This window comes from Cucurbita pepo, chromosome LG01 (assembly GCF_002806865.2).
Source record: "Cucurbita pepo subsp. pepo cultivar mu-cu-16 chromosome LG01, ASM280686v2, whole genome shotgun sequence".
Taxonomy (NCBI): Eukaryota; Viridiplantae; Streptophyta; class Magnoliopsida; order Cucurbitales; family Cucurbitaceae; genus Cucurbita; species Cucurbita pepo.
Genome location: NC_036638.1, coordinates 8,151,072 through 8,176,732, shown reverse-complemented (window position 1 = coordinate 8,176,732; position 25,661 = coordinate 8,151,072). Strand labels below are relative to the sequence as shown.

The 25,661-nt window shown below is 37.2% G+C and overlaps 5 protein-coding genes and 1 long non-coding RNA gene across 14 annotated transcripts; 3 read left to right on the top strand and 3 right to left on the bottom strand.

Moving 5' to 3' along the window:
• Positions 1-1,623: 1,623 nt before the first annotated feature.
• Positions 1,624-5,637, top strand: LOC111778643 (aluminum-activated malate transporter 4-like). 4 transcript variants are annotated; one of them, XM_023658605.1, is made up of 7 exons: positions 1,624-1,642; positions 1,881-2,314; positions 2,409-2,546; positions 2,633-2,899; positions 2,998-3,134; positions 3,211-3,357; positions 4,529-5,637. In XM_023658605.1, the coding sequence occupies exons 2-7, from the start codon at positions 1,939-1,941 to the stop codon at positions 5,153-5,155; spliced, it is 1,692 nt and encodes a 563-aa protein (XP_023514373.1). In that variant the 5' UTR covers positions 1,624-1,642; positions 1,881-1,938; the 3' UTR covers positions 5,156-5,637. The 4 variants fall into 4 exon arrangements, with proteins under 4 accessions (XP_023514373.1, XP_023514363.1, XP_023514354.1 ...); XM_023658595.1 differs by lacking the exon at positions 1,624-1,642 and adding an exon at positions 1,670-1,743; XM_023658586.1 differs by lacking the exon at positions 1,624-1,642 and adding an exon at positions 1,672-1,762.
• Positions 5,638-6,556: 919 nt separating this feature from the next.
• On the top strand, positions 6,557-15,208 carry LOC111797979 (serine/threonine-protein phosphatase 2A 65 kDa regulatory subunit A beta isoform). Of its 3 annotated transcripts, XM_023680922.1 has the most exons (14): positions 6,586-6,642; positions 7,170-7,249; positions 7,422-7,838; positions 8,290-8,536; positions 8,911-9,023; positions 9,541-9,620; positions 10,177-10,318; positions 10,402-10,482; positions 11,183-11,287; positions 11,425-11,607; positions 13,675-13,767; positions 14,162-14,301; positions 14,452-14,518; positions 14,646-15,208. In XM_023680922.1, the coding sequence occupies exons 3-14, from the start codon at positions 7,446-7,448 to the stop codon at positions 14,763-14,765; spliced, it is 1,764 nt and encodes a 587-aa protein (XP_023536690.1). In that variant the 5' UTR covers positions 6,586-6,642; positions 7,170-7,249; positions 7,422-7,445; the 3' UTR covers positions 14,766-15,208. The 3 variants fall into 3 exon arrangements, with proteins under 3 accessions (XP_023536681.1, XP_023536673.1, XP_023536690.1); XM_023680913.1 differs by lacking the exon at positions 7,170-7,249 and having other exon boundaries at positions 6,557-6,642; positions 7,430-7,838; XM_023680905.1 differs by lacking the exon at positions 7,170-7,249 and having other exon boundaries at positions 6,557-6,642.
• A 1,236-nt stretch (positions 15,209-16,444) lies between these two features.
• Positions 16,445-18,627, bottom strand: LOC111791080 (probable carboxylesterase 6). The gene has a single exon (XM_023672284.1). It carries the CDS (start codon positions 18,434-18,436, stop codon positions 17,384-17,386), a length of 1,053 nt encoding a protein of 350 aa, XP_023528052.1. The 5' UTR covers positions 18,437-18,627; the 3' UTR covers positions 16,445-17,383.
• Positions 18,628-18,707: 80 nt separating this feature from the next.
• Positions 18,708-20,734, bottom strand: LOC111791090. Its single transcript, XR_002814612.1, has 3 exons — positions 20,395-20,734; positions 19,202-19,389; positions 18,708-19,080 (listed from the first exon to the last, which is right to left on the bottom strand). It is a non-coding gene; the product is annotated as an uncharacterized LOC111791090 (long non-coding RNA).
• A 435-nt stretch (positions 20,735-21,169) lies between these two features.
• Positions 21,170-22,544, top strand: LOC111788475. Of its 3 annotated transcripts, none has more exons than XM_023668829.1 (3): positions 21,170-21,604; positions 21,982-22,284; positions 22,367-22,544. In XM_023668829.1, exons 1-3 carry the CDS (start codon positions 21,565-21,567, stop codon positions 22,450-22,452), a joined length of 429 nt encoding a protein of 142 aa, XP_023524597.1. In that variant the 5' UTR covers positions 21,170-21,564; the 3' UTR covers positions 22,453-22,544. The 3 variants fall into 3 exon arrangements, with proteins under 3 accessions (XP_023524597.1, XP_023524590.1, XP_023524582.1); XM_023668822.1 differs by having other exon boundaries at positions 21,171-21,604; positions 21,948-22,284; XM_023668814.1 differs by having other exon boundaries at positions 21,171-22,284.
• On the bottom strand, positions 22,529-25,257 carry LOC111788458 (CTL-like protein DDB_G0274487). 2 transcript variants are annotated; one of them, XM_023668795.1, is made up of 7 exons: positions 24,963-25,257; positions 24,333-24,793; positions 23,943-24,126; positions 23,605-23,829; positions 23,402-23,518; positions 23,044-23,277; positions 22,529-22,887 (listed from the first exon to the last, which is right to left on the bottom strand). In XM_023668795.1, the coding sequence occupies exons 1-7, from the start codon at positions 25,032-25,034 to the stop codon at positions 22,672-22,674; spliced, it is 1,509 nt and encodes a 502-aa protein (XP_023524563.1). In that variant the 5' UTR covers positions 25,035-25,257; the 3' UTR covers positions 22,529-22,671. The 2 variants fall into 2 exon arrangements, with proteins under 2 accessions (XP_023524563.1, XP_023524570.1); XM_023668802.1 differs by having other exon boundaries at positions 24,969-25,257.
• Between the last annotated feature and the right edge of the window lie 404 nt (positions 25,258-25,661).

The following is a 25,661-nucleotide window of genomic DNA, read 5'->3' as shown; positions in this document are numbered from 1 at the left end:
TGATATAAAACCTTAGTGAGTTGAAATTATGAACTCTTTCTATATGTGAACCCCTAATTTTCAAATAACAAAACATTCCAATCGACTAAATTTCAACTCTAAGAATTAAGTCCAACACGTATTACCTTAATATCAAGCTATTAAGACAAATAACTAAGTTCATTGGCTCCAAATTTACACACTCTACCAAATAGGATGATTAAGATAAAACTCAATTCTCAATGCATGTTAATTATGATAGTACCAAATGGCAAAAATACCCCTAAAAAGTTACATAAAAATTATTAAATCATAAAAAATAATATGGTGGTTGATGTCATTTGTATTGCGAAGAGATTATAGTAAATGTATAAATCTACTATTTCATGTCTAACAAAGAGTATTATTAGTTATATCCATTTAACACTTATTTAAACAATACATTAACAAGTTTTAAAAGATTATTTAATATTTTTAATTAGTTGAATTAGGCGTTAATTTCTCAAATGCATATAGTTACTAGTTTTAGATTTGATAAGTAAGATTAAATTAATATAAATAATTGATATGTAAATATTTTTTAGGAGTTAAAAAAGAATTTAAATTTTCATACTCTATTTATTATATTAAAAAAAAATCATAAAACAAAAGCTAACCTTTACTTTACCTCCTAATTAATAAAAGAAAAGAAAAAAACATCTTATAAAAGTTTGATGAACTTCACATTGCCGAAATCATCGTCTCAATAATTCAATGCCTAAAATAGGCGGCAACTCCTAGGAGCTTGACGCGTGGAGGAAAAAACGAGCGAAATAAAATAATTTAATCAGTGGGCCAAAACAGTAATTTCCTCAATCTTCGACCATAACGTATTGCAGGATACTCAGAATCTCATCCGACAGAATTTGTTGCGATCCGAATGGTTGCTTGCTTTTGTTCTGTGTTTTGTCCTTCCGAATCATCCCAGCGAGGAACCATCAACCAACGCCGACGTGTCGACTAAATTGCTTCACCACTCCTCACATGCCTGTCCAACCACGGTCTCGGTCTACTGAAATACGACACGTCGTGTCATTTTTTATATAACACTATTTAAATATGACATGACACTCAGTGTTTAGTAGACATTTTAAAATTTATTTATAATTTAACCATAAATTTATACGCAAGTAAGTTTTAAATTTTTTTTTGTTGCTAATTTTTGTTTCTTATATAAGTATTACGTTTTTTTTAATCTAATATTTAGTAACATTAATGTTTTAGTAAATAATTTTCCATCCGAATGTGAACAAATATATAACAACATTTAAAAGGAAAAAGTAAAAGTATAAAATTGAGCTTCTATTTTGATCGTGAATTTTTAAAGTTTATATATTTACTAAATACTCTATAATTAATAAATGAATATAAAATTAAAAATCTAGAAATTTATTACAAAGAAAGTTATATTAGACTTAGAAAATAAATGAACTTTCAAACTTATGAATAATGTATTAATGTTGTCTGGGGAAAATAATGTATATATCTTAAAAAGTGCGATGTGGGAGGTGTCACTATCTGGTTGGTTGGCGGTTACTTAGGGAGTCGGTTAAATATTATTTTTTCTCCTCGAGCCAATTCGTTGAACGTTATCAGTTACCGAACCCGCCGGTTATATTTTACATAATTATGTGTTTATTAAGAAAAAGAAAAGAAAAGAAAATAAAATCTTACGCTGTTACCGCCAGCCTCACCATCATCACCAAATCCCCTTCGTGTAATACGGTGGGCGTGTAACCATCTTGTAATACGCTGTCACCGCCGGTTATATTTTACGGTTACATACACTAACCATCTTGTTCATTTGAGTTCCACAATTCATTATTATATCCCTTTTTTTTTTTTTTTTTATTTCTATTCAGCTATTGCGAAATCCTGTTCATCAACATCTGAGTGCTCGTTTCCATTGTTGATGAAGAGATGACCGGAAAATATGGATCAATCCGACAGAGTTTTCTGGATCAGAACAGGGAACAACTCTTATCTCGTAAGGGCCATTCCGATTTCGGCCTGCACGGCAACGATGACGCTGGTGCCGATGACAATGGCAAGTGTCGGTGTTTCTGTACCGTTTCCGATGCGATCACCAACTTTTGGAAAGGCTTACACGATACTACCGTCAAGTTGTACGACATGAGCCGCTCCGATCCTCGCAAATTCTACTTCGCCGCGAAGATGGGGTTGTCGCTTGCGCTCACTTCGCTCGTCATTTTCATTCGAGAGCCTTTAAAAGAAGTAGCCCAGTATTCAATCTGGGCTATCCTCACCGTCGTCGTTGTTTTCGAATTTAGCGTTGGTATGGTTAATGATTTTCTGTCCATTTGGGGATTTTTTGAGGTTTTATGTGTCATTTTCTTCTTTCAAGGGAATAATCGTGTTGATTTCTGTAGGGGCAACGCTGAATAAAGGGTTCAATCGTGCATTGGGGACACTTTCAGCCGGTGGACTTGCTCTTGGTATTGCAGAGATATCTGTCTCGGCTGGGGAGTTTGAAGAAGTTGCAATCGTAATCAGTATATTCCTTGCAGGTATGAGTTTATAGCAGCAACAAAGTAATCTGTGCGATTATAATGCAACGGATTCTTAAATTAACAATTTCATTTCATTATTTTAGGGTTCTTTGCAAGCTATTGTAAATTGTATCCGCCGATGAAGACGTATGAATATGGGTTCCGGGTATTTCTGTTGACATTTTGCATCGTGTTGGTATCTGGAAGTTCGTCGTCATTTTTCCATACGGCTTTTTATCGATTATTGCATATCGCCGTTGGTGCTGGCATGTGCTTGGTTGTGAATATATGTATATTCCCCATTTGGGCAGGGGAGGATCTGCACAAATTGGTTGTCAAAAATTTCAAAAACGTTTCATCTTCTTTGGAAGGCAAGATCAATTCTGTCATCCATTTTGAAAATAAGATTCTGTGCACTTTCTTACCCTTTTAATCAGCAAGAACATGAGAGAGTCTATGTCTTGTTCAGGTGTTGTTAGTGAATACCTTCAGTGTGTGGAATATGAGAGAGTCTCTTCGAAAATTCTTACATATCAGGCCTCTGATAACCCTATATATAATGCTTATAGATCCGCCGTGCAGTCCTCAAGCCAGGAGGACACATTGGTATTGGTTCTTACATACTTTTCGATTAGATGATATGCTACCAGAAGGTTTTACTTGAGTCTCGTTGTTTTTGTAGTTGGACTTCGCCCGCTGGGAGCCACCGCATGGCCCTTACAAGACATTCAAGTATCCATGGCATAACTACGTCAAAGTGAGTGGCGCTCTTAGGCATTGTGCTTTTATGGTTATGGCAATGCACGGCTGTATTCTTTCAGAAATCCAGGTGATTGGACCTTCTTTCTTTAGCTGTTCTTTGTTGCATTTGACTTCTATGAGTAAGTATGGTCATTTAAATTTGAAATTCTAAATTGAAATATTTTGGTAGCTAGAACTTTGATTATTCTTGGTTGTTGATTTGCTAGCTGGGTGCTAAATTGGCTATAATTAAGTATGTTTAATCAGTGAGATCCCACCTTGGTTGGAGGGGGAACGAAACATTATTTATAAGGGTGTGGAAACCTATCCCTAGCAGACACGTTTTAAAATCGTGAGGCTGACGACGATACGTAACGGGCCAAAGCGGATAATATCTGCTAATGGTGAGCTTAGGCTATTACAAATCGTATTAGAGCTAGACACCGAGTGGTGTGCCAGAGAAGATGTTTGGCACCCAAGGGAGGGGTGAATTGTGCCACATTGGTTGTGAAGGTGGATTGTGAGATCCCACATTGGTTGTGAAGGTGGATTGTGAGATCCCACGTTGGTTGTGAAGGTGGATTGTGAGATCCCACGTTGGTTGTGAAGGTGGATTGTGAGATCCCACATTGGTTGTGAAGGTGGATTGTGAGATCCTACATTGGTTGTGAAGGTGGATTGTGAGATCCTACATTGGTTGTGAAGGTGGATTGTGAGATCCTACATTGGTTGTGAAGGTGGATTGTGAGATCCTACATTGGTTGTGAAGGTGGATTGTGAGATCCTACATTGGTTGTGAAGGTGGATTGTGAGATCCTACATTGGTTGTGAAGGTGGATTGTGAGATCCTACATTGGTTGTGAAGGTGGATTGTGAGATCCTACATTGGTTGTGAAGGTGGATTGTGAGATCCTACATTGGTTGTGAAGGTGGATTGTGAGATCCTACATTGGTTGTGAAGGTGGATTGTGAGATCCTACATTGGTTGTGAAGGTGGATTGTGAGATCCCACATTGGTTGTGAAGGTGGATTGTGAGATCCCACATTAGTTGAGGAGGGGAACAAAACATTCTTTATAAGGGTGCCCCAAGGGGTGTGGAAACCAATCCTTAATAGACGCTTTTTAAAACCTTGAGGCTGAGGACGATGCGTAACAGGCCAAAGCGGATAATATTAGCTAGTGATGAGCTTAGACCGGTACGGAGTATATATACGCAATATATATGTAGATGACTGGATCTTGCAAGTTTGTGTTATAGGCTCCACCAGAGAAGAGAAAGGTGTTTGCAAAGGAGCTTCAGAGGGTTGGCACTGAGGGAGCTAAGTTCTTACGTGCGCTTGGAAGTAAAGTAGAAAAGATGGAGAAATTGAGCTCAGGTGACATGCTTTTCGATGTTCATGAGGCCGCAGAAGCTTTACAGATAAAGATTGACGAGAGATCGAATATGCTGGTGAATTCAGATAGGTGGAGAACTGGAAAACAGCACAGGGAACACGAAGAACCCCAACATTTTATTGATGTCAAAGATGATCATAACAAACAGTTGGTAATCGATTCCCTGAACGAGACCATGTATGCTGAACACTCGAGCATCGGCGTCCACCCTCCCATGACAGAATGGGTATCCACTGATAATGTCTTCAACAAACACCTGGTTTCATGGCCACGTCTTTCATTTTTAATGGATACCGTGCCCAATGAACGAGAGGCGAAAGTACATGAAAGTGCAAGCTCCTTGTCTTTGGCAACATTTGCTTCGCTTCTTATTGAATTTGTGGCAAGGCTGCAAAATCTCAGGAATGCATTTGAAGAGCTCAGTGAGAAGGCAAATTTCAAGGCGCCAGAGGACTACTCAACAATAAAAAAGGACGGACTAGATTGTTAAGATTGGTTGGCATCAAGAATTGAGGCTTGATAGGATGCCATGCCATGCCATGCCACACTTGGCTCACTAATGCACCTTTCACACAGTGATGGTCGAATTTGCCGCAAGCTAAAACAAAAGGTTGAGATCTCAGTTTAGTTAACCTATGCTCGTCTTGATGGACTCGTCCTCTGTATAAGGTCGATTCGGATCATCGGAAATGTCGTACGTGTGCCTTGGGTGGACACTAGAATCTGTTCATCAAAGCTGTTGGGGCCAAGGATTAAGTTTAGTGTGGCTGTGGCATGATATTGTTTTTATTTTGCCTCTAGATGATAGCTATGAGAGGGGGATTGTGTAGTACATTTATGATGCAAACAGCATCACTCCATATTCTTTTGTGCTTTTACCAGCCGTTATATTTGATCGTCGTACATTTTTCCTTGTAGTTATTGTATTGTCCTCGCATTCTATGGCATGTGAAATGTTTTGACAATGCTTTAGTGAGATGGGTTCATGCTTGTGCCAGCCAGAACAGAAAACATAGAGAAATCCACGTGATTGACTCTCAAATTGGCCATTTTGAGAACGACAAAGTGTAAAATTTTAAAAAATTTATGAAGTGTAACTATTTTGGTCAGTCATTTCGTGGATAATGAGTTTTCTTCTGCGTGACATGCCCCAACCTAGAGTGCTAGAGTGTCATAGTTGCATTAAATATGTCAGGAAAACAAAAATTGGTTGACATGGAAACACTCAAAATCATCAAATTTGAATATTATTTGCATGAATGTCGAAAAATATTGTCCTTAGCCTAATTTTTTTTACTAATTTTCAGTATGTCATAAAAAAATTCTCTAAAACGTTGTTTTAAATAGAAAATAGTGATGGAGCATAGAAAGTGTAAATGGAGACAATGTTTTCAAATTGATGGAGCATAGAAAGTGTAAATGGAGACAATGTTTTCAAATGCGAACCAAAGTTCACACGTGTAAATTATATCTATACATACACGCATGTTTGTGATCCCAAAACTTAATTTCATAAATATGTAAATGTATTTTAGCATCCTTAAATTTGATCCATTTTATTTAATAATATTAATTGGATATTAAAAAAATAATATTATAATTCTTAGGTATTTTTCATCATACTATAATTAATAAATCCTATTAAAATATATGGTTAGTCATTTTCGCAAAATCATATTATATAAAGTCAATTTTCAAGATATTGCTCCTCTTGACCTTATTGAAAAATACATTCGGGTTGTTAAGGCCCATGAAACATTAACCCGACACATTTGGGCTCAATTCCTTTTTGGGCTTGGTTTTCAGCTAACAAAAAAGCTTACTAGGATTTGATGGGCCGGCCCTTAAAAGCTTACTACAATTCTGTTATTATACAATTCCAGATCGGCTTTTCTTGTTCTTGTGGTCTCTCTCCCATTCCTTCTTTCTCTCCGACGACAGGTTCCTGAAGCTCAGCCAGCCAGGGCATTGATCTAGGTGAGTCCGCTTTCACTTTTCCACTTTCCTCCGCCATTTTTGTTTTCCGTCTCCATTCTTCGTCTGAGCAGCGCTTTGTTTAATCTGGATTTCACGTCTTTACTGAGTTGTTGAGAGGAAGGGAATTGTGAGATCGAATTCTTTGTGTCGCGTACCTTAGGTTTCAAGGAACAACATAATAATTCGACGGCGCTGTTCACGTTCTTGATAGAGAAACTTCGATTCTGACCTTTCTAACTGCATAACACTGAACTTAGGGTTCGGACCTTCGAATCTGCGTCATTTCTCTTACCACTTGGGTGTTTTTACCATTTCTCTATGGTTCTTTAGCTTATCCTTTCTTGCCCTCAGATCTTGGATTTCGGATCTGATTTGTCCATTTCTACCTTACCTTTTGTTTGTGAAGTCGAGGATCATAAATCAACAAAGAACCTTCAATATCTAGTGTAATTAGTGGTTTCCATCTAGTTATTTGAGATCCTTCGGATCACTGATTTTATCCACTTTCTACTTTGAACGTCCGGAAGGCACGAGTTTGACATAAGCGGGCAAAGTTGCGCTTGGGCATTTTTCTTTACGTCAGTGATTTTAGTCCGTTTCGGATGCGGTGGGTCGCTTTTTCGTTCTTATATATATATATATATATATATATATATATATATATATATATATATATATATCTATGTTATTGTTTTCCCATCATTCTGTATGTCTTTTTTTGGAACCGTCTTTTTGTAGCTGTGAACCGTTTGTTTTTTTCCCCTCCATCACGTTTTTAGTTTTACAGGAAAGCGCTGAATAAGATGTCTATGGTTGACGAACCACTATATCCGATAGCTGTTCTAATTGATGAGCTCAAAAATGATGACATTCAGCTACGGTTAAACTCAATTCGTAGACTGTCTACAATTGCTCGTGCTCTTGGGGAGGAGCGAACCCGTAAAGAGTTGATCCCATTTCTGAGTGAAAACAATGATGATGATGATGAGGTGCTTCTTGCTATGGCTGAGGAATTGGGAGTGTTCATCCCATATGTTGGTGGAGTTGAGCATGCCCATGTTTTGCTTCCACCTTTAGAAACTCTATGCACCGTTGAGGAAACGTGTGTGAGGGACAAAGCTGTGGAGTCATTGTGCAGAATTGGATCCCAGATGAGAGAGAGTGACTTAGTTGACTGGTTCATTCCTCTCGTCAAGGTTAGTATTTCCCTCTACTACAATTTTCCTTTTTCTTATTTCCTTCGGTATGCATTCCATTATCTTAGCTGACACATGCAGTAAGTAGCCTGTTAAGAAGTATCCATAAATATAAGATGTCAGCAAAAGATGGGTCCCATGATATATTGAATGGTCTGGGATGGTATTTAAGTCTTGCTCATGGACCTATACTTTTGACGTCTTTTCAACGCAACAATATGTTTTTCTAGAGAATGCAGCACAAATGACTAACTTTTATAACATCGAACCAATTCTGTGACCCTGTTAGCTTCTTTCCTGTTTTAGCCCTTTTGTTCTTTCTGTCAAAAATCCGTGAATTGCTAGCTTTTGCTTTCTTTCTTTTATTTATTTTTATATAAACAATCTTTGATAGCTTTGAGTCCGATGTTTTCTAAGGGTTTTTGTGTGTTTGTGCTTGAACATATATCAGAGATTGGCAGCTGGTGAATGGTTTACAGCTAGAGTATCTTCATGTGGGCTATTCCATATCGCCTACCCTAGTGCTCCAGAGATGTTGAAGACTGAGTTGCGGTCAATATATGGCCAGCTGTGTCAAGATGACATGCCCATGGTAAGGAGGTCTGCGGCAACAAATTTAGGAAAATTTGCTGCCACTATTGAACCTGCTCATCTGAAGACTGATATCATGACAATATTTGAGGATCTTACACAAGACGGTAATATCTGTATCTGTTACCTGAGTGTGGTTACTTTTCTCGTTCCTTGCTGACTTTGAATTGATGTGGACAATGATTGTGTGGTTTCTAGTGGGTGCATCACGTGGGTTGTGTATTGCTGGTTAAAGTTTGGACTTATTGTTTAAGTTTTTGAATTTTTTTTGAGTGTATGTGCAGTATGCAAATTAGTTGAGATCATTATGTCTTAGGTGTATCTATGCTTCATTTTGGCTTTCAGCACCACATTAACAGGGAAAAAAACATGGGTCTTTCTCTCGTTGCAAAAGCATGAGAATTGCTCTTTAGAATTCTTTGTATTATGCAGTTGTCTGTTTTAGTACATTTTGTGTTTCTTACATCAAGTTTTTTCGCAGACCAAGACTCTGTAAGATTGCTGGCCGTTGAGGGTTGTGCTGCTTTGGGCAAGTTATTGGAGCCCCAAGATTGTGTATTGCATATTCTTCCCGTTATTGTTAACTTCTCTCAGGTATATTTTTGCTCAATTTATTGCTTTCACTGTTTGAAATGTATGCCCGGGAAATTTGTTAGTACAATCATATATACTGTTGAGATATATCTTCATTGAATGATCAGATCAAGTGTTGTCTTTTTTTGGAACAAAGATCGATTGTTATTGTACAATAACATCTTGTAATCTTTTGGTTACATGTCCTTTTGATGAGCGTCTGAATGCATTGAAACATGTTTCCTTTGTATTTCTGCTGTTTAGTTGTAACTTTTTAGTTATAGTAAGTATGACTTAGATGTACAAATGTCCAAGTTCTTTTTAAGTTTCTATCAAAAAATTTTGAGCTGTTCTTAGGGATTCTGGAATCTGCTTTAAAAAAGAGCACAGAAAAATTGATTATTTCTTCATGTGAGTACCTCTATGGTGTATAACAAATGGTAAAAGTGGTATTTACATGCTTCATACCCTCATGGTCTTGACCCATTTTCTCCAAGCTCTAATTTCTTTCTTGTTCTCTGCTTTTCCTTTTATGTAGGATAAGTCTTGGCGCGTGCGTTACATGGTTGCAAACCAGTTATACGAATTGTGTGAGGCTGTAGGACCGGAACCAACTAGGTAATTTCTTATTAATTTATGAAGAAAATTGGTTATTGATCTATGTGGGAAGATACAAATGCTATCCTTTTTTTTGGGACTGTGTTGAGGAAACCCATGAAATGTAATAATGTATGACCCTCCTTTATCATTTGGTTTATTTGGCTAAATCGATGGAAGCCCCCTACTTCCTCCTGTTCTGGATGTATGGGTTTCTCAAGAGGAGGTTGCCTCTTTTTAGGTTTTTTCCTCCAGCCAGTTCTTCTGAATTTCCTTTGCTCTTTATTCTTGGTGATTGGGGATACTTCAGTTTCTTTAGTCTTTTTGGTGGCTCCTCCTCTGTCATTGGTTCACTTATGTGCATGTATGACCCTGTTCTTTTAATTTTATTTATCTTAATTATCATATTTTCTTTATAAAAAGATTACAAGCGCTTGTATATTTTTTTTTTTCTAATACTATATAAACACGGTAAATAGTTCTTATATTAGGAAGTGTTGTGAATATTGTGCCATTTGTACTGTATATTGAGTTCTTATATGGTTCATACTGCATGAATTTGTTTTTGGGTGGTAAGGACGGATTTGGTACCTGCTTATGTGCGCTTGCTTCGCGACAATGAAGCTGAAGTTCGTATAGCAGCTGCTGGCAAAGTGACCAAGTTTTGCCGGATTTTAAGTCCAGAATTGGCAATCCAGCATATCCTTCCCTGCGTGAAGGTGCATATGCTATTTCAGAGTTTTAATTTCCTTTTCATATGTGCACTTTTACATGCTGAGCACTAAGCCAATAATGACTACAGGAATTGTCGTCAGATTCCTCTCAGCATGTCCGTTCAGCTTTAGCCTCAGTTATCATGGGAATGGCTCCTGTGTTGGGAAAGGTACGAAGTTTTCATATTGGTTTTCACAAATGTGTTGCCCATGATTATTGATTACTAAAACTGATTATTGTTGCTCACTATAAACTGACAGTTGAATTTTTGTTTGTTATTTAATTGGGAACTTTAATCCGTATCTTTCTTCAATCAGCCTGCTTGGAAGCCAAGCCTAGTTTTTTTGTGCAATTTTTGTGTTTTCTTTTCTTTTCTAGGGGTGAGGGGGGAGGACACTGGAATGTGAGGAAATCATGGATGCTGCTAGGTCCTAGTTGACTTTGGAGACACCTATTTTTATGTATTTGAAATTTTATCTAAACAGTGAGTGGTGCTGTTTATTATTATTATTTTCTGAATTTTGAAGGTCAAGAAGTGATGTGATTAATAATAATTTGCTGATTAGTATTTCTGTTAGCATAACAAGTAGTTTTCTATTTTAAGGGTTGCGTATTTATATATTTGAAATTTTATAAAAAACTGCAAGGGATTGGGAACTGGATCCTGTTTAGTATTTCCTTATTTTGAAGGCGGAGAAGTGATATGAATTAAACATTCATATCATTTGGAGATTGCAGTGTTGAGTGTCATAGCTCTGTACTCACTGGATCTTAGACGACTACTTCACACTTGTATTTGTTGGAGCATTCTGGTGGTATATTATTGTTTGTACTGGACATCAAAAATCTCACTCAGATGGCTTGTGCAGGATGCTACTATTGAACAGCTGCTTCCGATATTCCTTTCTCTTCTGAAGGATGAATTTCCTGATGTGCGCCTCAATATCATCAGCAAGCTTGATCAAGTAAATCAGGTTTGTTATAAGTGACCTTGAAACTGAAATGGAAAAGTTATTAGCTAGCATCCTAATTTATGATGCTGATTTATACTTCACATATCTTCTCTCTCCAAAACATTTTACTGTCATCTCATCACAAACCTGTTATGCAGGTTATTGGAATTGATCTCTTGTCCCAATCATTGTTACCTGCCATAGTTGAACTTGCTGAGGATAGGCATTGGAGGGTTAGGTTAGCTATTATAGAATACATTCCTTTACTGGCAAGTCAACTGGGTGTAGGGTTTTTTGACGATAAGCTTGGCGCTCTTTGCATGCAGTGGTTACAGGATAAGGTTTGTGTTTCTTGATCTTCAATAAGACTTTTTATGGTCTAAGAGTGCATGAAAATATCAATTTTAATGTGAATAACATGCTTCTGGGTGAATGTTACTGAAGTGTATGAGAAAATGATATATGCTTTTGGTGATTGGTTTCTGAAGGGAATGCCAATTAAACAGAATTTGTCAATCGTAATCACTGTGCAACTGAACCATGATGAAAGTAATACAAAACTAATTACACTAGATGTCCCTTTTTGTATGAATTATTTTAGAGATTCTATCCTCACTACAAAGCATTGAAAGATCAAATACTGGACATGCCTAAATTGACTCTCTGACTTCTTATACAATTGACTTATATAATTTTAGGTCAGGTCAGTTATACATTCATTATTTTTTTAGTACACAAGAATTTTATATCACAGTGAACCAGAATAAAAACTCAGGAGGGGCGACAATCCATAACACAACCTTTAGTAACATAGGGTTCATTGTAATAGTAAAACAGAAGGATTGGTCTTTTGGTCATTATTAATAAAGAGATAAAAAGGTTGCATAAGATTCCATCTCCCTGTGCTTGATTTCATTAAGTCCTCCATCCCTCTAGCCACGATAAATATGGAAGGTTTTGAAGCATATGTGCATAGGATCTAGTTTTATCAGAGGGCCAGATATCCATAACCGTACTGTGGAGCACCATCCAAACCCTCATAACTATGAAAGGCTAGCCAAAGATGTATTGTACAGAGATAAAGCAAGGAATCAGTGGAAAAATGTCTAGCTTATATCTTTTTTTATCTAGCTTGCAGTTTTAGAAACATCTAGAGCTAGAAAACCAACTTTGGTTGCTTCTTAGCTCATTGCGTCAATGCTCTTTCTAGGTTAGTCATCGTTCTTTCTAGCTTAGGGAGCAGTCAAAGTTTCACAGCCTCAGGGAATTAACCATTCCTAGTCGGTTTGTTTTTAGTGCTACGGGAATTACTTGTAGGTTTTCTCAATCTGTGATCTAGCTATATTTTTCTATAATTTTTGTTAAAATATAAACATGAAAGAAATGGACAAGAAACGAAGGGGATGAGATGCTAAAAACATTTCTTTCTTTCTTCTTCCTCCTCTCTCTCTCATGTAGAAAAAGATATAAATAAATTCGGTCACCTAAAGTGAGAGGAAGTCAATAAATACTAAAAAAGCAAAAGATTGTAATTATCTTCCACAAAAAAAGGTTGGATGAGAATCATCAAAAAATTAAGAATACTATTTTTATTCCGAACTTTGAGTGTGTTCGACTCTTTGTCAATTTAGCATAACTTATTGGATATAAGATATTGATTACTATTCCAGGTCAGTAATAATCCCTCACTTTGATCGTTGAATGAATAAAATATGCTTGATTCTTTTAATCTTCAACCGTCAACAAAGTGCTGATAGGGCACATATAATGATAAGGAATGACTCCAAGGGAAAATAATATTTGGATTACCTTGTTGATCGCTTGTTTGTGATTTGAATTACTCCACAAGCAAGATCGATCATGTTAAGCTTGAATGGTTCTAAACATGCAACTAAAGTACATAGAATTGCAAAAAAACTTGGCCATTATCTAAAGGAAAGCACGAATTCTATTTTACTACATTATCCAAGTCTAGTTTACAAAGACAACATACAAGACTTTATATAGCCTCAAAAAAGAAAACTCTTGACGTTTCCTGAGGCATTTCAAGAGTTATAACATTCATACTTTATGACCATAATTAGCTACTATACTATTAAATGCAACCTTAAAGTAAATAAAAATTTTTAAAAGCCACTAATGAAATACAATAGCTCTAGATTATCATCCACAAAAAATTTGTAACCATCCAAGAATCTTCCTTCAAGGTCATATTGCAGGATTGAGATGTCTTGGTACATATCATATCAAAAAATTATTCTACTAGCAACACCATATGCTATTGCAAGAAGAAAAAGCTACTTTAAAAGGATGGTTTGAAAGATATCACTGGCTTGTTGTACATTAGGCAGTTCTTATTTATTTATATATATTTTTAAAATATCTATTGCACTGGTCGCTCCTTGCAGGTTTACTCAATCCGTGATGCTGCTGCAAATAATTTGAAGCGCCTTGCAGAAGAATTTGGTCCTGAGTGGGCAATGCAGCACATTGTCCCACAGGTTTGTTTCGTATGAATTTCACAATCTCATATAGGCTGACCTAGATGATAGAAAGACGTTTTCTTTTAAACAATTTCTTATATTTATAACTTTATTTGGACAATAACACTGAGAAGGGTGATCACAGAAAAATTTTCCTTTCCCTATTTGGATGAGAAATTAATATGAGCCGTCTGAAGAATAGGGAAAATAGTATATTAATGGCCTAGCCCCTACCAGAGGGGATATAAAAGTTTATCCAATTGGGTTGAGTCGTCAGGGTAGAACACCATCCGGAGGTCATGGAGAAAAATATTTCGCTAACTAACATTTCTAGAAATTCTTTTCACCCTGCCTTCTGCACACAATCTATGCACTTTGTATTCCACTAACTGAATTGGCATTTCACAAACAGGTTCTTGACATGATTAACAACCCACACTATTTGTATCGAATGACTGTTCTTCGTGCGGTCTCTCTTCTTGCCCCAGTTATGGGCTCAGAAATCACATGCTCAAAGCTTTTACCAGTGGTTATCAGTTCTTCCAAGGATAGGTACATGTCATAAATTTGTTAATGAAACTGATGTTATAATTTTTACCAGTGGTTATCAGTTCTCGATGAAAATGAATTGTGGGTGTTAGCACAGTTGGCTTGTGTCCCTTGCTTTGGCTCTTCTTCGGTGATTAATTTTAGTTTTTGCAGGGTTCCAAATATCAAGTTTAATGTGGCGAAGGTGTTGCAGTCTCTCATTCCCATAGTTGACCAACCTGTAAGTAGTTTTGTGAAACTTTATGTGTTTGCCTTTTTCGTTCCAACTGATTTCATTTGATGTCCTTTTGTCTATTTTAGTTTCTTTCTCAATGTTCGTTGTAATATTGGACAATACTGGAACGCAGGTGGTGGAAAAAACTATCCGTCCTAGTCTAGTTGAACTGAGTGAGGATCCAGATGTAGATGTCCGGTTCTTTGCTAACCAAGCTCTTCAATCAATTGATCACGTGATGATGTCTAGTTAGACGGGATTCCATATCCATGATGAACATCTGTACGAAAGGTGCTTTTGCAGAAGTTGCTATTGTTTTTATCCGAAATAGCTGTATGTTTCTTCCCCCCGTTGGTTGTTGTAGTGCAGTTCTAGCGTGCAGAGCGAGCCATTCAAGACTTCTGGGTTTTACTCAGTTGATCATTTGTGGATGATGATTGAGTAGAGTCTTCATGCTTTCTATTCTTCTGCATAATCTAATATTCTTTCTTCATTTGTCTTTTTTCCAACAATTGGCTCAGAATTTGTTGGATGTTGAACTGGGGGGGAGGGGGTGGTATGAAGTCTCCATTTGTAACTATACTTTTTTTGATTGCCAACCCTCAGTCTCTACTGTAATAGTTATCAATTTGTATTAATTATTATTGACTGACTTCACTAAGATTCCCAAAGTAAATGGGTACATATATCGACATAGATTCTGCTTGTTGACGTCATTCGCATTTGCAGAATTTATATACCTGGGAGTGCTACAAAGAAACCAGGAAGCAGCCATGTTAGCCAACCTTGAAAGGTTTTATACTGGTAAGAAGTAGATTGTTTGAGGCAAACAACTCACAACTTTGGTATAATGTTAGTTATCTTTATAAGTTGTTTATTCTGTTGTATCATTCATTTTATTCACATACTCCAAATTGCCCAGTGGAGCTATTCAAACCAGAGTTATTTCAAATCAAATGCAATATTCAATGTACAGTGTTAATATTAAAACTATGTCCAACTCCAGCAATGCTAATTGACAATCAACGTGGCCGAAGTTTTACTTTTTGTTTGACCATTGTGACAGTGTTAAAACGTTTAAAACCCATAGATGATGTTTAGTGAAATAAGAACAAACAATGGTATTATAAAACAGGTCAAGAATTGTGATATTAAGCTCGTTAGTTTGAAGCAGGCTAAAAATAGTTTGAAAGATGTGCAATTAGAAGGCCTTGTTTCTACAATTCCGTACTCGAAATATTAAATGGTATGGAAATGAATTATATTTCTAAGGACACATTCTAATAGTTATGCATAAAGATTAAAATGTGACATTTATAGTAAATGCGAAGTCTGAACCAGTAACTACAGATTATTAATTAAAAGATTATTAATTAAAACCTCAAGATAATTCAAGTATTTCCTTCATAAAATTGATAGCTTCCAAATCTCGAACTATAAGGTGCTTGGTTACAAGTTGACAGTCTTTCGTAGAAAGCTTGATGAGAGGTAAATAGTATTATAAAATAATTGCAAGGATCAAAAGTGGTTTGGAAGCTTCTAAAGATAGGTTAATAAAAGGCTAATCTAAATGCTTTTAGGGCCAACATTACTAATCTCCTATGCAACACCCAACTAGATCAAAATAGCATTCTCACTCAATGTGAGAGAATTGGTAAGAAAGATTAATCAGTAATTTCTGAAAAACAAATCTTGAAAATATTTTAAAAAATACATTTGTAAGGTATGGAATTTGCAAAGACCCACTAGACAATTTCTATATAATAAATGTTTTAATTTCCAATTTTTCATATTTGCTACGGTATTAACACTATCTAATAGAATGAGAATATGGCAAAATATGGCAAAATATGGCAAATCTTGACAATTTCTATATAAGACTAATAAACTCACAGTTTAAAGTTCGAAAATATGGCAAGATTTACCTGGAAATTAAATGGATATAACTGCAGAATTTAGGAATTCAGTACATATAACCAATGAAATTTAAGAACTAAAATTACGATTTAATCTTATCAAAACTAACAAAAAAAGAAAAAAGAAAAAAGAAAAAAGAAAACAAAAACAAAAGACGTGAACTCTTACAATGGCTAGCTCTACACATGAAAAAAGCAAGCGCCAGGCCACCAATGTGCATCATCAAAGACTAAAGGAATGGGGGTGAATTTGGCCCCCCAACCAATATCCATTGTCGTAAAGTTGGCACTTATCCTTTCGGGAAGTGAGGGCCCTAAATTTGTCCTTACTTTCACTTCATCATTCACCCTTAGCGTCCCATCAGCCATCCACTAATGTAGAGTCAGTCCCTCTCCCAAAGTGTAAGGTTTCTTTTCCAGTAGAGTATCTAAAAAGGCTGAGATTAGAGACGAAAAAAGGAGAGACAATTTCATTGCTGCCTTAAAAGTTTGCTGCCGAAGAAGACAAGAGAGCTTAAGAAAAGTACAGAAGAGCTCAAGAACGGTGAGTGAATTTTTTTACCAATCAGAGCGATTTTTGAGAGTAGAGTCTCACTTAATAAGATTGAGATGGCGGTTACTATGACAAGAAGAGTATAGAAGAAGTGGGCTAACCGTTCGAAACTTCTCTAAAATATTGTCTTTATCGTAAGAGCTAACTTGAGTATTTCCCTTTCACTTCCATCTTTGAACATCTTTGAACATCTTTGAACATCTTTGAAAATTTTCAAAGGTTGTGTCAGGGAAATCTATATTCACATAGGACATTCCAAATCGTGTACAGTAATCTCCTTTGAGGTATATAAGTATATATTAAGTGGGTAGTGATAAATCTGATGAGAATGCTCGCTCTCTTTTCTTTGAGGAGAAAACAAAATCTGAAAAAAGTCTTCCTTTTGTACAAATTCAACTGAAGCTATAAACTTAAGAAATCCTTGATATGATCCATCATTTCAAGGGTCCGAGTTTGAGAGAGTTGTGACTTGTTCAGAACCTGAAACGCATGGCCAACTCCTTCATAGACCACATAATTGATAAGCTTACCCACTCTATGTAAAGCAGAGCAAAACTCCAAGTTCCTATCTTTCAATATGTCCATTTCTGATATACATATCAAACTAGGCAAAACCCTCAAATCCTCAACCTCAAACACTCCATTCGCCGAAGGGTTGCACCATGGATGGTCACGGTTCGTCCTGGAAGGCAATGCCAACCGCCAGTACGTATCAGAAACTGCCGTCGTCAGTGGCGAATGAGGAGGTTGGACAAGAAACTTTTCTGACATGGTCCTTGACTCTCCACCGAAGAACGGCTGTATCAAAATGTTACCTTTAATAACTAACGGTTTCATGACCACAGCTCCAGAAGCAGTCGTCTTGCCACCAAGTCTGGCTGCTACATTGAAGGCTATGTTGCCACCGGCACTATCACCTCCAAGGTAGATTTTGGTAAAGTCGCAGTATCTTGACCACCAATTCTGCTTGGCCCCATTAATGGCAACTTGTTTCAACCATTGAAGGGTCTTTAATCCGTCTTCATAAGGAGCAGGAAGAGGGTTTTCTGGAGCCAAACGATAATTCACAGACATAATTATACAGTCAGCTTTTGCAGATAGCTTGGCCAGGAACTCATGGTAGCAACTCCAAGTGGCCGAGCCGACACAAAACCCACCTCCATGGAAATATACAAGCAAAGGCAGCTTCTCCTGGCACTGTGTTGGAATGTAGAAACGAGCCCAAATGTTGTTCAGCTTATCCACAACTACATCCCAAGAAGTAACACCAAGCTCTGGTGGCAATGCATTAGAGACACTGGGAACTATCTGAGGTCTTTCCACATACCCATTTCCGTAAACTCTAATGAGGCCTTCAATCTCCTCAACCAACACAGAATGTTGATCAAACCCATTACCATGCTCTTCAAAACTTGGAATTTGATCTAGGTTAATAGGCATTCTTTTTCTCCTCATAGAACGGGGATGAAGATGAGGGTCGATGCAGAAATTAAATTAGGAGGCTTTTGAGAGTGTATAATTGGTTATGGACGGAAGTATGAACTTCTGATGTTCCTTATATAGATGATGAAAAGATGTCTTGTGGTATGACGTGGACACCTATTCTATCAAGTTGGGGCTCGGGGGGGGGAGGGGGGTAATAACCTTTCTTTTCCTTTTCCTGCCAAGTGGGCAATTGTCTGAGTGCCACGTGTTTTGACATTACATTGATTCAAGCAAAATAAGCTAGAGCAAGGAATTCTCTACTTCTCCTTAATTTTGTAGGAATGATGTATAGAAGGTGAAATTCACATGTTTTGGTATATGCTGTATTCAAATTACGATAACAGAAAAAAAAAAATCTATATATATATATCAATAATGCAAAGATAAAAAAGATGGTATAAAAAGATCCAAGTAAAAAAAGGACAAGTGAGGCCTACAGTTCTAGAATGCAATGCTTTTTCAATCCCACTTACGACTTTTTGAAATGGCTCACTTTGAATGCACTTTGTCTGAAAAGCAAAGTCTGACTTAACTTGAAGTGGTGTGTATTCTCGGATTGGTGGGTTGTTATGGTCCACTGTCACCCCATTGGAAAGCTCCATTATTAATGTCTCCTTAAAGTTCAAGCATAAGAGAAAGATGTCATGTTGTTTGTCTGACTTCGATTCATAGTGACTTTTGGACTCCTTGCATCTTTAGACGCTATAAAAATTTAGAAAGAAAAGAAAAAATTACCTCGAACATAATTAATAGCATTGTCGCGTCTGTTGCGCAGTCACCACGGCCAACACGCTATAAGGACTGTTGCTGAACATGTCCCAGCCATCACAATTGTTGCCCCCCAAAAGAAATTCGGTACCCATAATCGTTCCAGTACATCCTTTCTTTTGGGACTTGTTTCAAACACCTTGTACACGCCTCACCTGGGAGGGAAAAATGAAAACACCACCATTAAATATTCTTTATCCCCTTTAAATTTTTTCTATTAAGATTCACACATTGCAAGTTTCCAATCAAGACAGACATTCAGGAACGAATGATAAACATTTTAAGTCTTCCAATATGCGTGGTTTGTACATCCCAGCTTCAAGGGTCAAACCTCACATACCAAATGTGCATATGTGCGATTGCCTGACGATGAATTTGAATGCAAAAAAGTTCAATTCTCGAAATAATTCAGATTGTAAAATTGCTAAAGAATCTTAAAAAGTGTCGAAAACAAATCTCCACCATGGAAATCTAGGTCAAGTTGTGGTCAGATGCCATTTGGTTAAAGTGCGGAAATTGAAGTTGTGGCTCAGAGCAGTTTTTCCTGCTTCTTTCAAGGCAGTCACCAAAGTTGGTTGTCCAAATGCTGCATTGTTCGTGAGTACCTAAATGTGGAGTCATACTCAATTGACATTCACTCAAGTGCTGTAGCTAGCATGTCAATCTTCTTGTTCATGTCTGTTGGAAGATGATGATTGCACTATTTCAGAAAAGCAGCTTCTGTTTTGATTTCTTTCTTACGGCGAAAAGAAGACAATAAGGAACGCTACCAAAACCGACGTTAACACCGATGTCCCCTCAGTCGGAACCGGTGTTCTATCTGAAAAGATGTCCAAAATAAAATGGTACCATTTCATATCCCTCTCTAAATTTATTGTCATACGTACCTATAATCTCAACATTTATGTTATCAAACCTACTTACAGAAATAAACTCAAATTTTTCTTTGTTTTGTCAAATTAGAATAAAACCTTCACTTGATTTAATAAATTTCCACAGTTAGCTGCTAACATCAATACAATGGCAAACAAGATTTAAAAACAACACAACTTAAAGCCAGCCATTGATTAAGCAGAATCTTTAACTTAACACATCAAAAATCCATTATTAACAGAATTGATTTTCTCCTTGTTAATCGGCAATTAGCAATTAGCAATTACCTCCTGTTGATTGACAAGTACAGTAAACCTTGCGGCTCGAGATGCCTCAAATCCTCAATTACAATTGTCACGGAGCTCCTGAAATCCTCCTATTATTAATTGAGCGATTGTTAATCGATGAACGAAAGCCAGGCCACGAGGTTATCCAGAAATCCAGAGTGTGAGTTAATTGTTAGAACGAGTTAAAAACGAGATGAAGAAGGAGAGAGCGTGCAAAGAGACGATTGATGAATGAAAGAAGGAGAGAAAAACAATGGATGAAATTGGAGAAACTCAAACCAAGCGAAGAGACAACGAAAGAAAGAAGAAGAAGCGTATGCGCGCGCGAACGTCAAATTAAATCGACACTAAAATTGGAAAAACAAAAATATTAATAATCGGAATTATATAAAATTCCTATATTTACAATATCTATGATCCTTCGTATTAATTATTTAAGTGGTTGATATCAAATTTTTCTTTAAGATGACCAAAAATAAATAAATAAATAAATAAATAAATAAATAAATAAAGAAAAGACATAAATGGGGAATGTATATATATATATTCAGTAAGAATGCCCCATTTTGTGGGGGGCTTAATGGCTTATTGCTTATGCTTGTCGGTGAATGAGGTGGAATAGGCTTATGATAAGTAAAAATAATAAATCATGCTTTCCATTGGTCGGCGATTGGGGAATTATATTATAGGAAGAAGCCAAGGATGGTTTTGTTTAGTTATTTATGTGAACTCTTTAACTCTTTTTCTTTTCTGTGCATAAAGGTTTCATTCATTTGTAAATTATAAAAAATCATTTCACAGCGACGCAAAATTAAAGGCAACAAGCCCCTTTCACCGCATGGCGTTAATGAATCATTCCTCGCGCACACTGGGCGGCAGGTTTACCAATTTATTTGCACTCCAATTCCCTGCCGGAAATTTCCAAGTTTTTCGCACAAGCAATTGGTGCAGCAATCACTGCAACCCCTCTCTCTCCCCCTCAACTTAAGCAGATACCGGTGGACCCACCAAGCAACTGGGGAGTGGGGTTTTGGGGAAAATTGGCCCGCGCCGCCAGGTGGGGCTGGTTGAAACTGGCAGGAAAAGAGGGCGGCGGTGGCGGTTGTGATGGTGCCGACGGTAGAGAAGAGGAAGTACCGTTTTCCGGCGAATAATCCACAAATTTGAAGAATGTATGAGAAGAAACGCATATCAGAGACAGTTCGAAATGGTGGGTTAGATAAGAATTTGAATTTTACGAGATTTTTTTTTTGGATAAGTAGATATTTATTTATTGGAACTATTTTGGTGTCTAATACTAAGTTTAGGAGGTAGGTGAGGGAGGTACATGTCTGCAAGTATCTAAGAGAGGGGAAAAAAATCATTAAATTGATTCCATTTCACTTGGCCAATTGAAATTAATGAAGCAATTAACATCTAGACAGGAGCCGTGTAAGCTTAACGCTCAAATGGAGCCCCTATTTTCTGTATCTGTCACAATTCTGTCTCCTAGCAGAGTACTTTATTTGCTCTCATTTCACTATAAAATTCTACACCCAATCGAACTTCAACAGGAGAATCTCCACATAACCATGGATTTCAAAGCAGAGCTCAACACACAAGTAGCAGAAGAAGATGATGGTTACTATGCTGAGATTAGGAAACAAATCATTCTACTTTTGACAGCACTTGAGGACGACGACGACGTCGAACGACCTCCCAAAACTGCAGCAAAACGAGGTGCAGAACAAAGCGGTCGTCGTCACCCACAGCCAGAGAGAAACTTGAGTTGGTGTCTAAATGGGAATGATTTAGAAGGACCTGTTTGGCATGTCAATTCATGGGAGAATGGGAATGGAACAGGAGTTTTCATCCCTCAAGCAGTCAAATACAAAAGATACAGTATTTTCAGTATGTTCCTGTCTTGTCTTTCGAGTTTCATAAGCACAAGGCAATACTTAACATAACATCACTTCTTCATTTTGTGTTGCAGGAAGGATGAGAAAGCATGAGAGAAAAGAAAAACACAGACTAAACAGACAACAAGACCAAGGATCATCCGTGTTTTCAGGAGGCTAAATTGCAAAAATTACTTCCGAACTTTACTTTTCTTTCAAAAGTTGCAATATTCGTCAAAATTTTCAAGTTACTAATATATTTTAATCTCGGAATCTTTATGTTATTTCACAGTTGAATGATTGTTACAGTAACAAAAGTAAACTACAAAACTCAAACAAAAATAGTTGCATTCAAGTGAATAAAGCTAACAAATTAGGTTGTGCATGGTGGGATCGAAATTCATGCCTGTTCAAGGTCTTCTCTGCGACTGTCAAACCGATTCCCCGTTAGCACTTCCCTCGCACGTGCACTCCGATGCTGAAGGCGCTGGTGAAGCATCTCCGAAATCTGGTTGAAGAATTCAGCATCCCATTTCTGAATCAACAATGGATCTTCTGCATAACAGATGTAGATGGATGTAACGGCACTTTCCACAACTACTATTGCAAGGCCTACCTGAAATTTTCAAAAAGGATAGACATCAAAGAACAGTTTATTCACAACAATTTAGAACTAATACTCATTAGGTGAAAGAAATTATGAAATCTCAATTCATAGACAAGAATCAGCAAGCAAAAAGTTAAGGAAAATAAGTTTTTAAAACGTATTTACCAAGACCATTCCCATCAATGTTGCAGTACATGCCACCATCGACACCTTATCCTTCCACTTAATCCATGTCCAAATACCTGAGCAAGTTCCAGCAGTGAGCCCACCCATGATGGTGCTCATCAGAAGAACAGCACCCGAGCAATCGTAAGCAACAAGAGCTTCGACACCGGTTGACTGTAATAACTCCCATGCATCTCTGGCTGAACGGTTGAAGCTTTTACCATAAACTGCTATCTGAAGCAAAGAGATGCAGGGAAAACTATGCGGTAATCATGGCGAAACCATACTAGAAATTCACACAATTCAGAGTACAAGTAAAACTCGATTATTCAACTTGACATTAGGTAAAAGGGAATACCTGGACATACGCATATTTGTTAAAGAAACGAACAAGAGTCTCGACGAGATGAAACAAAAAATCAACACAGCAAAGCAGACACTCGTTCTGGCCAATCTTTGATCGGATTCCTCTGATCTGAAAGTTACCGAATTAGTTTGAAATGTACAAACCAAAAGAAACAATCGACAGCGTGGAAGGCAATAAAGAGTTTGCACGAATACCTCCCACCGCAGTGTCCGAATGGGAGCTGTAAAAAGCGATCCATAGCAAATGCTACCAAAAGATGTTGTCACAGCATATCGTGAAGCCTTCATCAATGACTTCGATGGCATAGATGATGACTCTCTGCCGCCATGGAATAGGACTAGAAACACCATTCCCGAAACTATAACATGTAGAGTATTACAAAAAACAACACCAGCCCAAAACAAGCTTATGGAGAAAACCTGCAAATAGAAATTGTCATATCATAGAAGTTCAGCTAACATTCCTAGCTCTTCTGTTAAACTTGTTATCTCCAAATAAAGCGACATAACAAAGAGCAAACTTGCCCGCTCACCACAAGTAGCCACCAGCGTCCACCGTCACCCATACTCGATGCCACAATCCCAGCTACACCAAAAGACCAAACTCCCATACACAAAAGCATGAGAATCATGAAAGCATACGCAACTCTAATAACTTCAGGAAGCCCGGATACCATCTTTACAGCCTTTTGCAAAACTAGAAGTGTAAATGGCAGTCTATGGAAGGAAAAATACAAGGTCAGAGAAGACTGCAATGATCACCTAGTCCAATCTTTTGTTCATTTACAATTATAATTCTCAAATAGCTAAGCTCAAGGGCAACATGTCTAAACTAGAGCCCAACACATATAAACCGAAGCACTACTTTCACTCCCATAGTTCACATAATGAATATCAAAATTCTTCATAATTCAACCTCATACCTGTCTATAACTGATATAACATACAGGAACTGCAACCCCGCACCAATTGAAAATGCTACACCCCAGAAAAATAACTGTCCCCAGAAGCACAAAACACTTATCACAGCAAGATATGTAGTCAAAATATGCACAGAAATCTTCATTACATGATTTGCAAAAGAACCAAGCAAGAACAACCAAGTCCATCCAAGTAAGCTTCCAACTCCGCCTGCCAAAGCATAAAGCGGCCAGTAATCCTCTGTTAATCCAACCCGATTCTCCATGATTGTATTGGTGTACTTATCGATTTGTAGCCTATTGCTCTTCTTGAACCTATTAAGCCCCAGAACCACGAGCACAAATCCCACACTGATCAAATGAATGATAAACACAAAGGACCAGAAGACGTCTCGCCAAGAGCGTGACGATTCATCCGACAGCGCTTGGCCTCCGACACCACTCATACGACCGCGAACGGCATTCTGTAATCAACCCAAAGAAAAAAGAACAGAAACACAAGAACCCCAATGATCGGTCATGAAAAAAGAAAAAAGTAAGAAGAAATTAACCAAAAGTTATCAGTAAAAGTAAACGAAACCCAGCAGCCACAACAAGAAATTGAATAGAACCCAAGAGACTAGTGGGGTTTACCTGCACCTGATCGACGGTAGCGATGGAGGCGGAATCGAAGGAAGAAGAAGAGGCGCTACCGGAGTCGGCCATTATGAATAGACTAACAACTAAGGAGGCATCGTTTTGAATGTATTTGAGAATTGGAAGCTTTTGAAGAGAATGTTGATAAAAACGTGAAAAAGTGGTCGGAAAACGATGGAAAGAGTGGATCAAACGGTCGCTTTTTAGGGCTTCTTTACAGAAAATAAGTATCAGAATTCAGAAATTGAAATTTTCAGGCAGTGAAGCATATTTGAAAGAGGAACAAAATCACTCCCAAATTTGTACAGGAATGTGGCTGTTCACTTTCGAACATTTCCATTTCCACTAATCGAGGAGTTTTTATGCCACGCGCTCATTGTCCGCGTGAAGGGGAGGAATAATGTGATGCTGTTCTTCGTTTCGGTCAAGATGTAGACGTTTTTCTTTTTCTTTCTAAAATTCTTTTTTTTTCTTTCCCAAAAAAAGATTTTATTTTCATTTTTAATTAAGGAATATGAAAGACTTTTTTTCCCTCGTTTTTCACACCATTAATTAGTCGGTCTATACATTTTTTTTTTAATATATTGGACATTTCAAATTTTTTAAATTTTACTCTTTATTAATTAAAAAACTCTCATTCAGGCTCTAAAAAAAAAAAAAAAAGTGTGTTATTAAATTATGGTTTATTATATTTAA

What these genes read in the sequence shown, in the direction of transcription:
- LOC111778643 (XM_023658605.1), top strand. Translation starts at nt 1,939, where the DNA reads ATGACCGGAAAATATGGATCAATCCGACAGAGTTTTCTGGATCAGAAC. An exon ending in CGTTTCATCTTCTTTGGAAG is followed by an intron (nt 2,900 to 2,997) that starts GCAAGATCAATT and finishes TGTCTTGTTCAG; the next exon opens with GTGTTGTTAGTGAATACCTT. An exon ending in CAAGCCAGGAGGACACATTG is followed by an intron (nt 3,135 to 3,210) that starts GTATTGGTTCTT and finishes TTGTTTTTGTAG; the next exon opens with TTGGACTTCGCCCGCTGGGA.
- LOC111797979 (XM_023680913.1), top strand. Translation starts at nt 7,446, where the DNA reads ATGTCTATGGTTGACGAACCACTATATCCGATAGCTGTTCTAATTGAT. An exon ending in TGGCTCCTGTGTTGGGAAAG is followed by an intron (nt 10,483 to 11,182) that starts GTACGAAGTTTT and finishes TGGCTTGTGCAG; the next exon opens with GATGCTACTATTGAACAGCT. An exon ending in TGCAGTGGTTACAGGATAAG is followed by an intron (nt 11,608 to 13,674) that starts GTTTGTGTTTCT and finishes CGCTCCTTGCAG; the next exon opens with GTTTACTCAATCCGTGATGC.
- LOC111791080 (XM_023672284.1), bottom strand. Translation starts at nt 18,436, where the DNA reads ATGAGGAGAAAAAGAATGCCTATTAACCTAGATCAAATTCCAAGTTTT.
- LOC111788475 (XM_023668814.1), top strand. Translation starts at nt 21,795, where the DNA reads ATGAAGCAATTAACATCTAGACAGGAGCCGTGTAAGCTTAACGCTCAA. An exon ending in CAAAAGATACAGTATTTTCA is followed by an intron (nt 22,285 to 22,366) that starts GTATGTTCCTGT and finishes TTTGTGTTGCAG; the next exon opens with GAAGGATGAGAAAGCATGAG.
- LOC111788458 (XM_023668795.1), bottom strand. Translation starts at nt 25,034, where the DNA reads ATGGCCGACTCCGGTAGCGCCTCTTCTTCTTCCTTCGATTCCGCCTCC. An exon ending in TTCGGACACTGCGGTGGGAG is followed by an intron (nt 23,519 to 23,604) that starts GTATTCGTGCAA and finishes GGTAACTTTCAG; the next exon opens with ATCAGAGGAATCCGATCAAA. An exon ending in CATTGATGGGAATGGTCTTG is followed by an intron (nt 22,888 to 23,043) that starts GTAAATACGTTT and finishes TGAAAATTTCAG; the next exon opens with GTAGGCCTTGCAATAGTAGT.